Genomic DNA, 13,144 nt, shown 5'->3' on the forward strand with positions numbered 1-13,144 from the left:
TTTGTCCATGTCGATGTCATGGCATGAGAAACCTTTTATTCATCTATTCACCTATCCATATACAGTCTGATTATATTGCCACTGCCCGAAAAAAAAAAAAAAAAAAAAAAAAAAAACGCAAAATGACTGTCGTCCACATTGGTATGTACCATGAATCATCCCTCTAATTGCCGATACTAACAAGATGACCAGTATTCTTCAAATTTCGCCCGGAAATCACAGAAGAGCACAAAGCGACATTTGTCAAGGAGTTGAAGCAGCTAAAAGCTCTTCCGTGTGTGAAGAACAACCGGCTCATCGTCGGGGGCCCGTCCATCACGAACCCGATTGAGCGTAGCAAGGGATTCGAGTTTGCCTTGTTGAGTTACCATGAAGACAGAAAGGCTTTGGAGGAATACCAGAAGAGTGACGAGCATCATCGGTGTGTTTTGCCTTTTTCTTCCATTTAAATATTACATATTGATAGCTACTGCGCACATCAATTGATATGTATGTCTAGTGTACTGAAGAGAGCTAATTGATGCCGGTGATAGGGTGACAAGCACGTATATGTTTCCCTACAAGGAGGATCTGATGAGATTTGATTTCGAGGTGGATGAGGAGGATGAGTGGATGTGTATGTTCGGGGGGAAGAAGGAGTGATGTTTTATATAGAATACAATTGATTTGATACATGTATTCCAATTGAATGACCAGATTTAACTAAATCTGTGTATTTATATTTTTGTTCATGTATGGATTGATATAATTATTTCCAATGACCTCTGGAGGACTTGTAGGGAACATTGATTGCACGGTTCATCGACATCGGGCAAATCTCCGAGCAGCGGATGGCTTCCGATATGCGGGGGAGCTCATGCACGGAAGGCAGCCGATACCACCGATATATAGTACCATCCATGCATGTATCAATTGATACCATACCTGGAACACGGAGAACACATCGAAACGAAGACACAAGCCCTCAGTGCTAGAAAACTGTGATCCACACACAAACATACACCAATTGATATCTCCCAATGTCCGAAGCCACCACCACCCCCCAAAAGCTCTACCCCATCCCCGCCCCGCGGCTGCAGGAATTCGTGCAGTCGGTGCTCACAGCCAACGGAGTCTCCCCCCAAAACGCCCAAATCACCGCGTCATGCCTAGTGCAAGCAGATCTAAGGGGCGTCGACACGCACGGCTCAAACCGGATTCCGTCGTACATGGAGCGCATCCGCCAGGGCGTTCTCGATGCCTCTGCAGACCCAACGCTGAGTCAAACGACGCCCGTTGTAGCGCTGGTAGATGGACACAATGGCTTCGGGTTTCCCGCGGCGCATATGGGTATGGCTAGGGCGATTGAAATGGCGCGGGAGTTTGGGATTGGAATGATGAGCGTCAAGCACTCGAATCATTTCGGTATGTCGGCCTGGCTTGTCCAGCAGGCGATTGATGCCGGTATGATGTCGCTTGTCTTTACAAACTCCTCGCCGGCTCTACCTGTCTGGGGTGGACGCGAAAAGTTGATGGGCGTGAGTCCCATCGCCTGTGGAGCGCCGGCGGGCAAGTCCAAGCCGTTTATTCTGGATATGGCGCCTAGTGTCGCTGCGCGAGGGAAGATTTACAAAGCTCTCAGACGGGGGGAGAAAATACCTACTGACTGGGCACTTGACAGCGAAGGGAAACAGACTGATGATCCGGCAAAGGCTCTGGAGGGGGTCATGCTGCCCATGGGAGGACCCAAGGGCTCCGCACTGGCTATAATGATGGATCTGTTTTCTGGAGTTCTTTCGGGATCTGCGTTTGCTGGAAATGTCACAGGTCCGTATGATCCGTCCAAGCCGGCAGATGTCGGCCACTTTTTGGTGGCAATTAAACCGGACCTTTTTATGGGACTGGACGAGTTCAAGGAGAGGATGGACTATTTGTACCAAAGGGTCGTTGGAAGTGAAAAGGCTGCAGGTGTTGAGAGGATCTATTTTCCTGGAGAAATTGAACAAGACATGAAGGAGGAGAGGCTGCAGAATGGTATTCCATTAAGTGAGGCCGAGATTGAGGCTTTGAACAAGGAAGCCAACAGAGCAGGGGTAGATCCGTTAAAGGTGACTTGACCGGCTGGTATAGGATGGTTCCAGCATGCCTCTAAAATTACGAATGTTTGTACAAAAGAATTGTCATAATCTTGAATTTGTATTTTGCCCGAGTCTCAAGATAGCGTCAATTGAATGATTCGCTTTCCCGTATGATTTACCACACGAACAACATGTGTAATAGTCTATGCAAACCAAGTAGATTCATGAAACCTAGTTCAAGCCTGTCTTGACCCAAATATCATTAGGAATATACAACGGCATGGTATCCTCCCATCTGCTTTCTGACAGCACAGTCATATTCGACCCGTCAGCCTCCATCTGCAGGATCATCGGATACGGCTGCTGGTTATTGTCGTAGATAACGGCCTCGTCCTGAAACCCAAACATACCCGAAGCCCATGTGATCTTACCGTCGTGGGTCCAGGTAGCGTGGGCATCATTGCATGCCATCGTGGTCAGCCTTTTCAGGTCACTACCATCCACGGCCATTGTCATCACGTCGTAATTGTCGTCCAGCGGGCCGGAAACGGGTGTGCTGGTGCGCCGCGTGAAGACGATGCGATCTGAGCCGTCGAGTGCGAACATGGGCGTGTTATCCCAGCCCCAAGTCAACGCAACAACATCACCTGTCTTTAGGTCCATGCGACGCAGGCCCAGTGGCGTGACCAGGTCAGTCGTGTAGTCAAACTCGCGCCACACTAGCCACCGGCCGTCGGGTGAGATGGTCGGGAAGCCGGCGTTGGTGCTGCCGTTGGTTATCTGGCGCGTCCATGATCCGTTGGCTGACACGAGATACACCCAGCCGGGGCTTTCGTAGCGATACTCAAACCAATCTCCCAGGCCTACTGCCATGACCTCGCCGTCGTCGCGCCACGAGGCTTGAAATGTCCCGTTGGTGTTGGATCCATTGACTTGGACTGGGAACCGCGAGGAGTCAAAGATGTCGCGCGATTCTGTGCCGTCTGGGTTGATGATGACGAGCGAGGCGTTCTCGGTCTGCTGCGAGGTGTAGGCCACCTTGCCACCTGGCGACATGCGCGGGAATATGTCTGTGAAACGGTACTCCCACTCTTCGTTCCAGCTGTACATTTTTTTGTCAATAGCGCGTACTGGATCCCACTCCACATGCTCATAGACAATCTTGCTACCATCAGGCGACCACGACGGTGAGCGGTAGTAGCCAACTAGAGATGTGTTGAGGTATCGTGAGCTGACGTCGCTTTGGGTGCTGGCAGAAGTGTAGTTGATAGAGCCTGGGTATGTCTCGTTGGTAAGCTGGCTTTTGACCAAGAAGCCAATCGTATTGTCATCAACGTATTGGGGGAAAGTCTTGATGCCTCCAGAATCTGCCGACGCGTGCTCAACGCGGTCCGCTCCCGTTGCAAAGTCGACCGAGACGACGCCCGTGTTGACATTATAGAAAGCTGGTTCAGCTACACGCGAATAGTAGGTGAGTTCAGTAGGGATCTCGTAGAAGACGATGCGGTTGCCGTCGGGTGAGAACTTGGGCGATCCTAGACAGTAATCCGTCTTGTTCGCGACGCGGCGGAAGTCGCTGCCGTTTGGTCGGACGGCGTAGATAGAGAGCTCTTGAACATGTTCCCAACCGCTCACATTGTTGTGGCCGCGCCAGGGCGTGTTGCGATCAGACGAGAACACCAACCATTCGCCGTCTGGGGACCAGGCTGGCCGGAAATGACCATCGGGCAGAGCCGAGTCTCCGGCCACCTCCGTCGAGTTGGTGACATTCCAGAGAGCACCTGTGTCGAGGTTTTTGATCCAGACATTGGCTTTGTGGTTGTTAAGGGTGCCAGTAAATGCAACAAGACTGCCATTAGGAGAGATGGAGCCTGCGTCCTCAACAGAGGGCGTGGTCGAGATGGGCTGCAAGTCAGTGCCGTTCGGCCTGACACGGTACAAATCCGAATTTCCATCACCGGCTCGCTCGCTAGTGAAGACAATCCACTTGCCGTCGGGTGACCACTGGGCATGGTAGTCAAACGTAGTCTGGTTGCCGAGAAGCAACTGTGCGTTGGATCCGTCTGAATCGGCAACGTAGAGCTTGGAAATACCCGGGGCAATACGATTCATCATCATAACGCCTTTTTTGCCCTCGACAGGCATTCCACGGGGATTCAAGATCGTGGATGATTCATCCGAGCGGGCTCTTGAGGCGTACGGACATGCTGAACCGGAACGAGCCTTGGACGCATACGGGCATGTGGAAGCCGTAGCGAGGCCGCAGAGAAGGGGCGTGATGATGGTGGAGAGACGCATCGTGACAAGTGGGCAAAGCTCACTGCTGCTTTTGATCGAAAATCGAGGATCCCATTCTGCCACGACCGTAGCTGTACTTTAAAGGTCCCGCTGACTCTGATGCTCCATGGTTACTGTGAAAAATGACACACTTTCTGTCTATCTGTCTTTGTCTCCGCATTTCACATTGATGGGTTGGAGAATTGCACGCCATCGTGTCCAGTCAGGACCCGAGGATTGCTCATCACAGTCCACATAAGGAAGGGAACGACGATGAGGCCTTGAATTTGGACTCCCCCTCTCAATTACAGGGTATGTGGCCGCGTGGCGGGTGTGATCGCTTCATGATCGACACTAGAAAAGCGATTAGTGCCTTAATAGTAGCCAACATCGCGGCTCCATATCGTCCTTGTATGCTTTAGATCTCGGACGCTAACTTGGGATTCTCCACAGCGCACGATTGTGTCAGCCTGTGACAGGCAGACTGTTAAATGTTACTCCGTTGGCAGCTGCATGAGTGATCCCACAAGTCTGCAGGATGGTGGCCTTGTATAGTCTGACGTGGTCGACCGGACCATAGTATATCATAGTATCATAGTATCACTGTAGAGCGATGAATGGCCAATGGATGTAAGATCGATTGCATGATATGCAGCAAATCCTCAAGCTGATTCAAGACTGACACTAATACACTAATGCATGACTCAGCAGGCCCTGGAGCTAACCAAATATGGAAAGGCGTATTTCCCTCCACTCGTCGTCATCCTATTGGTGGAATCCCTGGACTGTATAAGAGGATGATCAAGATTTTTTTTTATCATACTATTAATGACACGCACGGCTATTCTTCTATAGTATTTGGTCCAAAATATTCCCGATGCAAATGCATCGTGGTAAAGACAACAATGCATCAAGTTCAGGTCGTCATGGAGTACATCAATATTGATGGTCTCGCGTCCAACAGCCGAGAGATTCGCTGCCATGTTACTGAAAAAAGTTTTCTACTTCTTAGGTGCCGTCAGTCCTTGGTGGATCGGAAATAGTTAGATAGATGCATTTTAAGCTCTCCCCTAGCATACTCGAAATATTTAACGAGAAGAACGTCGAAAATAGCTTCTTTTGACTATTTCAACCGAACAAACACGATGATGGTACTAAATGTAGATGGCTCCTCTAACAGTAGAGGTTAGCAAAAAGCTACTTGATGGTTACATGTAGTATGTGAGTCTCTATCAGCAAGAACAGTTTGACGATTGCTATAATCAAAGTGTGGGTCATATTAATGAGGCTGTCCCCCACTTCGGCTTGATAGAATGCCCACAGTTAAAGGCAAAACCAGGGTGGAGCATGCTGGAGGTCATTTTAAGGTTGTTGGATCGATTTTGTGTGTTTATTCTAGAATAGACACTCTGGATTCTGGAAGGGGCCCAAAGCGCGGAGAATGGATGATTGTACACGGAATTTACCCTTTGGAGAAAATGGTCTCCCGTGCAGGGCCAAGACTGCATGCACATTGCTGCCCACGAGGCAGAACGACATATGCCACGAGGTGCGGACAATATTTCTCAATGTTCAATAATTTCCATCAATCTGAGATGCGCTCAACGGGCTGGATAAAAAGTAAACTTCAATTTCACTCGTCCGGAGGATAATCATCCACGGGTAAAAAAAAAAAAGCGCCGAGCCGTACGGAGACTGCACCACCCGAAAAAGTGAGATGACAGCCGGTTTCATTATCCGGCAAATAGGATCTATGGACCTTGTGCGATATCGACCGGCTGAAATTAGCAACAAGACATCGTGGAAATGATGATTATTGATTAGTAAAAGGGTTCAGGAATCAGCCCCCAGGGTGCCTCTCTCCACCGGGTCGCCCACAGGCCAAATGAAAACCGTCCCTGGCTTGCTTAGTCTCTGCATCTAATCAGATTAGGCCTGGCCATTGCATCAACCGGCGAATAGCACGCCAGCGGACAGGCAGATCAGTAGCCGCCAATTCGAATTCTAATTGCCCCCATGTCATGTCTGAGCCTGAGAGTTAAAAATAACGGCTCAATAGGGGCGCGGCTCCACCACGAGGACCAACTTTATTTTCCCCGGCGCCGCCTTCCCCGTTTATCATTCTTTGTTTCACCGTCTTCCCTCCTCCCGGCTTCAACCTACCTGACCTCACCTCAAGTCTGCAGGCTTCTGTTACTTTGTCGTGGTCTTCCCCTCCATGAGAACACCGCACCAGCGAGATAGCCCATTGATCTGGTAGATCCGGGCTGCTGGCCCCATCGAGAGAGACCATGGACGTCAAACCAGCAGCCATTGAGCACCTGCACTCTGCGGATTCTGAAAAGAATGCCTCATCCGACGAAAGCCTGGTCCGGTTTGTCGGATCCGCTGAGCAGGCGCCCCAAGCTCTGCTCACGTGGCGCATGTTCAAACTCTATGCGATTCTGTCCTTGGGTTACATGTGTATTGTCCTCCAGGGCTACGATGGCTCCCTAATGGGCGCCATCAATAGTATGGTAAGTCTATATCCCGTGTAAATGCAAATAAATCCACCGCGGCTCACGATAATCGGCATTCAAGCCTCAATACCAGCGTTATTTCGGACTGTAAGTGGTCACCTTACGGCCCCAAAGTACTCCAATGGTCTAACCCTGAATATAGCAAAGCTGCCGGCCCTTCGACAGGACTGGTCTTTGCCATTTTCAATATAGGAAGCTTGGCTGCCGTTCCCTTCACCGGTCCCGTAAATGACCATTTGGGACGGCGAGCCGGCATTTTCGCCGGCTGTTGTTTCGTTATCATCGGCACCTGTGTTCAGGCACCTGCCACCTCGAACTCTATGTTCTTGGGTGGCCGTTTCCTGACTGGGTTCGGCCAGGGCTTCGCAAACGTCTCGGCCCCTACCTATGTATCCGAACTGGCTCATCCTCGCTGGCGAGGACCGCTGTCCGGTCTGATGCAAACCAATTATTATATAGGCAGTATTGTCGCCTCGTGGGTTACGTACGGCACCGCTTTCATAGATGGAGACAGTTCTTTTCGAATTCCGTTGTGGCTTCAACTGGTTAGTTCGGGAATCGTTGCTTTGGGAATCTGGTTTGGCCCGGAAACTCCACGTTGGCTGATGGCCCATAATCGACGCAAAGATGCCGAGCGTGTGTTGGCTGACCTTCATGGTGAGGGTTCTCCAGACCACCCTGATGTCCGCCTCCAGCTTGCAGAGATGGAAAACAAGATTCCCAAGGCCGGCTCCGACAAGCGCTGGTGGGATTACCGGGAGCTGTTTAATACTCGAGCCGCCCGCCATCGCATGATCTGCGTTATTGGAATGTCATGGATTGGCCAGTATTCTGGGAACGTCCTCGTCAGCTATTATTTCCCCGTCATTGTCGCGCAGGCGGGAATCGACAATCCCCATACCCAGCTGTTGCTGAATGCCCTCAATCCAGTAATTTCCCTGGTGGCCGCCGTCACGGGCGCATTGCTCTTGGACCGAGTGGGCCGACGACCATTCCTCCTCAGCGGCGTGATGGGCATGTCTCTATGCCTGGCCGTCATTACCGGATGCACAAAACTTTCCGTGGACAGCATGAACGTGGCTGCTGGCCATGCCGGCATCTTTTTTCTATATCTTTTTAGCGCCATTTTCGCCTTTTGTTTAGTACCACTTTTACCTTTCTACGTATCCGAAACACTGGCTACGGAAACTCGTGCTAAAGGTACCGCAGTCGGTCAAGTGGTCGGGTCTGCAGCGTCTATACTAGGCCAGTATACCTCAGCCTCGGCCATCTCCTCTATCGGGTACCGTTACTACCTGGTCTTTATTTTTTGGGATTTGGTCGAATTTGCAATTATTTATTTCTTCTTCGTGGAGACAAAAGAACGGACTCTAGAAGAAATGACCGAAATTTTCGAAGCGCCTGACCCAGTCCAGAAGTCACTAGAAAAACGATCAGACCAGACGGTGAAGCGCACAATCGGGCTTGAGAGCCAGGACTAGCCGGGGAATAAGACGATAGTAATCCCAAGATCAGTTTCAACGTTGCGACCGAGTCAGTCCATTCGTGGACAGTGGCACAGACTGCACGAATTTCTCAATTAGACGCCACGTAAGTAGACCAGTGGCGAACTTAGTGATCGCCGAGGCCGAAGAAATTAGTTTCTCCACCACGATCTCGCAGTCGCCGTGAGCGGCCTTGATTAATATCGACGTTACTATCGGTGGCCAAGTGGATTGCATGTTGCTGCCGGAGCGATCTCCGTCCCTGTTTCGACGAGATGCATGACCCCTCACCGCACTAGTACTACTTTCTTCACGAGAAAAAAGAGGTGTGAATGACCCGTCCTGACTGGAAAAACAAGGGAAAAGCAGAAGTTTTGCTAATACGCTTTATTTTTAGACATTGCAAGCTTGCGCTAATGCAAGGCCATCATTTAGTACACGATACATCCATATCGCGTGGAAGCACCAGTTGACTGGTCATTATTACCTTGCTAAAGAAGTATTTAAGATCCATCGTGGGACGATACGCACAGCGGCTTTTGAAGAATTCTTTCGATTTGGGTTATCGGCCGAGTCAACAAGTTGCATGAATACATATTCTCTACTACTGTATTGGACTAGAGACGGTGGTAAGAAGTGCATGCAACACAATGGCCTTGAACGTACCCTTATTCCCTCACAATTACCAACACGGTTGTCTTCGCCAAGGCGATGAGATCTACACCTCTGCCCGAGGGCTTTATATCACTGCCACCAATATCGACGCCATTTTCAGGCAATACACGGAACCGGAGCAACTCCAAAAGTCAGCAACTGAATTATGGCGCCTTTTAGAAACAGGATCTCTGTGTATCCCGCCAGTTATGGTCGGTGATATGATGAGAGCTTGGGTCGGTGCCGAGATTGACACCAGACACTCCTATACACCAGGCCCTCGGGTGTTCCTTCAAGCGGAGTTCTATTACTACATAGACCTGGAATGGCACCAACGGAGAGAGTTGATCTTCGTCGCCGTTGCCGATGACGCTCTTGAATATTTATTTGCATATACTCAACTTGGAAAATCCCCCTCGACAACAGCAAATGAGACATTGACGATCCCTAGAAATGCAACCCCGATCAACCCTGACGTGCTGATGCAGTTTATCTGTGCTGGCAGACAAAAGACAGCAGACCGCAATTTCAGGGCCGCGGTCAGTCGGACCCTACAACGGATTGTTAGGCATTCGGAATTCCGCGACGAGCTAGAAGAACTCCCGATTGCCACTGACGCCGCGACGTGCGTGGGATACGTCGATTCCATGTGCCAGAAATTTAGTCCAGCTATATACGCCATACCAGGCCAGCCGATGCGCGTGTGGCCAAATACTATACCAGACCAAGCACCCGTCACCTCGTTCAACTTCCTCAACAGTGTTTCCACATCAGAAAACCTGGTGCTAGTGGTCGGCGACAGCGACGACCGGGATTGGGAAGGGATGCGTAACGACGAAGTTACGCCGTCTCTAGGTCTGTTTGCGTTTGGCAACCCTTATACCCAGATACCGCGGGACCACCTGATCGATGCTTTGAAACTTGCCAAAACCCCGCGTTTCCGCACATATCAAACTGTATTGAGGGGTCGGTACCATGGCGATATGTCGGGAAAGATTGATAACCAAGTGGGCAGCCAGCAAGTCCTGGCGGGAGACACGCCGCGGGAAAAGAATCTACGAATTAGGGCAGAGTCTACCACAGGGATTGATCAATGGATATCAGAGCTATCTTCACTACGGTAGCTCATCGTTCTTTCAGCATGAAGTTTCAACACGGCTAAATACCACATGGATGTACATATTGAGTCAAATAGTAATAACGGTTCGTTAAACGTCTTATATACATCAATTGGTATGTACACTGGTTTCATTTTCCAATATCGTAGATAATTTAAATGAACAGGGTCACGTTCTCCCCGTCGAGCCGGTGATTCCCCCATCGACCACAATCTCCTGCCCGGTGACATACCGCGCCTCATCACTAGCCAAGAACAAGGCCGCATTGGCTACGTCCCATGCGTCGCCCATCATCTTCATCGGAACCTGCTCATCACGGATACGCATATACTCCTCTTCCAACATTGACTCGCCGGCAAACCGCTTTGCCAAAGCCTTCGTATACGGCGTATATATCAGCCCCGGCACCACCGTATTCAGCCGAACACCCTTTGCCGCATAGATGACCGCGGTAGCCTTTGTGAACTGGATAATAGCCGCCTTGGTCGCATTGTACGCAACCTGAGGCTTGCCGATATACCGCAGCCCGGCGATCGATGAGACATTGATAATGGCGCCGCCCGTGGCCTGTCTTTCCATAATCGGCAGCACGTGGTGGCAGGTCAGATACACACTTTTCAGATTGATATCGACCTGCGCGTCCCACACGTCCTCGGCCATGGTCGCCGGGCATCCAGGCTCTGAGCGACCGACGTTGTTGATAAGAATATCGATGCGCCCGTGTTTGGCCATGCAGGCGTCGACCAGCGCCTTGACCGAGGCTGCGTCGGTGAGGTCGGCCACCATGACATCGCACACGCTTCTATTTTTGTTGTTCTCATTATTATTATTATTATTACTGATGCTTTCAGAATCAATCCGCGCCTTTGTGCGCTCCGCCGATGAGAGTGATCTGTTTCCGCCAAAGATGAGTGCGCCGCGCCGCGCAAAGAGCGTTGCCAGCGCGGCGCCGATGCCCCAGGACCCTTTTTCCTCGGTTTCGGGGAACGGCGCGGTCTGGCCGAGTCCGGTGATTAGGACGACCTTGTCGGTCAGGTCTAACATGGTTTGGTTTTTGATTTTTTCCTGGAGGAGGTCCGGATAGAAGCGATTGGGTTGATGTGAAGATTGATGGAAATTATGTAGTGATTGATTGACGCGGGGAGCATCCGCCGGCACGGAAGTGCTCCGTGCGGGGAGTAGTAAGTATATCGGCCAGTTTACCGACTGGGGAAAAAACAGAATTGGTGAATTGATTGATATCAACTGATTTATGCTATGCAATTTGAATAAAACATAAAATACTGAATGTCTGCAGTATCAAATGAACCCGTTGGTATGACCTCTGTGACATTGGCCTGGCTGATCTGCGGGCAATCATGTTCAGAAAGATACTCTCACGATGACTGATTCGAAACTGGTTCAATAACTTTCAACTTCCCCCCTTGGCCTGCTTGAATAAGCCCTGTCGCCAAACCGGATTCGTGGCCACGTGCTGCTTCTCGGCGTCTTGCATGTAATCTATGTGACAGCAGCTATCCCCGGGGTCAGCCATGGCGTTCATTTGCACATCGAGGCTTCATCACATATGCAGAAGGAAAAAAAAAAAAAAGACAGAAATAGAAATAAATGCTATGACTTACTCGCATTTTTTGTGGCTGCATGTAGGTGACGAGCAAATATCGTGTGATTGAGAAAGAACGTTAGGTTCTCCACAGCGACACTACAGTGGTGATATGCATGCATTAGATTTTGTTTTTTTTGGAAGATTCGCGACACCAGGGTTTGACAGGGATATAAAAGGCCCGAAACATACACATATCCAGATTACCGGATTAACAAACATTTTTCGAATTATTTCTTGGTTTTTTTGTTTTTGTTCTTGGTTCTTTCGTTCGCAAAAGCTGGGAGGTTGCTGATTTATAGAGAGATTCCGCCCAGTTTCCATCTATCTTAAAAGCGAATGACTGTCGATCCGAAGCCTTTGGGCTGTCTGTATCTCTTGGCCTGTCAAGAATCGGTTTGAAATGTAACACCCAACAGTCTCTCTTTCGTCATATCCTCGCCCTGTTCCGGGGTTGACATCGTTGCGCAGACAAACAGCAAGGCTTTCCGGAGTCCGGAAATGGTGGGGATGAGGGTATTGGAGAGCTCTAACACGGCGCAATGCGCGGATCAGCGGAAATACGATAGGGCACCCCCTGCTGGGAAAAGATTTCCTTTGCAGGGGCTATGCTGACTACATTGCTTGCTCAGTGCGAAGGAATCCAATCGTCAGGCGCACTATCTACGCCACAAGAGGATGGACTATGTTATTTTCTTTTTTTTTTCCCCTCCTCTGGTTCAGACTTCAGAGGATGCAGTCATGTGGGGCGCTTACAGGTGCCTTGTATAACGATCCAGACTGATCTAGGCTCTTGTGCGCTGAATTTTCATGCAGCAGCCCAACCGCAAGCCATAGCCTATCGGAGTCATCGGCAATGCACAGAAAAAATAAAACCACAATTTCTTTTTCTGGAACTTCACTAGGTCGCAACACTAGTGGGAAAACCACCTGACTATCTAGGATAGAAATGATTCCTGATCGGGTACAAAACTATAGCCTCGTTTTAAGTCAATCAGAATACGATCCTACTATCCGAAAAACACAATCCATGACTGGATGATGTACAGACTAGAGCGCGAGACTCGGAATTGCGATAAGGCTGGTGAGTACAACACACTGGGGCCCTATTTTCCGGATCTCAAGGAAATCTTCCTGGTAGTTCCGGTCCAGTTTACCATATTTTCTTTTGTGTTACCGACAAGATTGACGAAAGACAACTTAAACGTGAATGTTTTAGGCTTATCGACTTCCACGTAAGTATATAGACCTGCCAATTGTATAAGTAACAGGAAAGAGGCCGAGATTCTACAGACTAGTAGCAGCATTATGTAATTGCATTACAAATAAATGGCGCTTCTAGTAGTATGATAACGGGTATTATATTGACTTCTCCATATGGACAAGCCTGGAATAGCAAAGAAATAAACCATGCACCGCCGGCTATGACAAA

General features: G+C 49.7%; 6 protein-coding genes across 6 annotated transcripts; 4 read left to right on the forward strand and 2 right to left on the reverse strand.

The window, feature by feature from the left end:
• Positions 1-122: 122 nt before the first annotated feature.
• Positions 123-642, forward strand: TRUGW13939_03007 (uncharacterized protein; the record flags this gene model as incomplete). Its single annotated transcript, XM_035486193.1, has 3 exons — positions 123-141; positions 193-421; positions 534-642. The coding sequence occupies 3 exons, from the start codon at positions 123-125 to the stop codon at positions 640-642; spliced, it is 357 nt and encodes a 118-aa protein (XP_035342086.1).
• Positions 643-1,019: 377 nt separating this feature from the next.
• On the forward strand, positions 1,020-2,096 carry TRUGW13939_03008 (uncharacterized protein; the record flags this gene model as incomplete). The annotated part of the gene is made up of 1 exon (XM_035486194.1): positions 1,020-2,096. The coding sequence occupies one exon, from the start codon at positions 1,020-1,022 to the stop codon at positions 2,094-2,096; it is 1,077 nt and encodes a 358-aa protein (XP_035342087.1).
• Positions 2,097-2,288: 192 nt separating this feature from the next.
• On the reverse strand, positions 2,289-4,355 carry TRUGW13939_03009 (uncharacterized protein; the record flags this gene model as incomplete). The annotated part of the gene is made up of 1 exon (XM_035486195.1): positions 2,289-4,355. The coding sequence occupies one exon, from the start codon at positions 4,353-4,355 to the stop codon at positions 2,289-2,291; it is 2,067 nt and encodes a 688-aa protein (XP_035342088.1).
• A 2,270-nt stretch (positions 4,356-6,625) lies between these two features.
• TRUGW13939_03010 (uncharacterized protein) lies at positions 6,626-8,334 on the forward strand (the record flags this gene model as incomplete). Its single annotated transcript, XM_035486196.1, has 3 exons — positions 6,626-6,850; positions 6,915-6,940; positions 6,996-8,334. The coding sequence occupies 3 exons, from the start codon at positions 6,626-6,628 to the stop codon at positions 8,332-8,334; spliced, it is 1,590 nt and encodes a 529-aa protein (XP_035342089.1).
• Positions 8,335-8,987: 653 nt separating this feature from the next.
• TRUGW13939_03011 (uncharacterized protein) lies at positions 8,988-10,115 on the forward strand (the record flags this gene model as incomplete). Its single annotated transcript, XM_035486197.1, has 1 exon — positions 8,988-10,115. The coding sequence occupies one exon, from the start codon at positions 8,988-8,990 to the stop codon at positions 10,113-10,115; it is 1,128 nt and encodes a 375-aa protein (XP_035342090.1).
• A 162-nt stretch (positions 10,116-10,277) lies between these two features.
• TRUGW13939_03012 (uncharacterized protein) lies at positions 10,278-11,153 on the reverse strand (the record flags this gene model as incomplete). Its single annotated transcript, XM_035486198.1, has 1 exon — positions 10,278-11,153. The coding sequence occupies one exon, from the start codon at positions 11,151-11,153 to the stop codon at positions 10,278-10,280; it is 876 nt and encodes a 291-aa protein (XP_035342091.1).
• Positions 11,154-13,144: the final 1,991 nt, after the last annotated feature.

This window comes from Talaromyces rugulosus, chromosome II (genome assembly GCF_013368755.1).
Source record: "Talaromyces rugulosus chromosome II, complete sequence".
Taxonomy (NCBI): domain Eukaryota; kingdom Fungi; phylum Ascomycota; class Eurotiomycetes; order Eurotiales; family Trichocomaceae; genus Talaromyces; species Talaromyces rugulosus.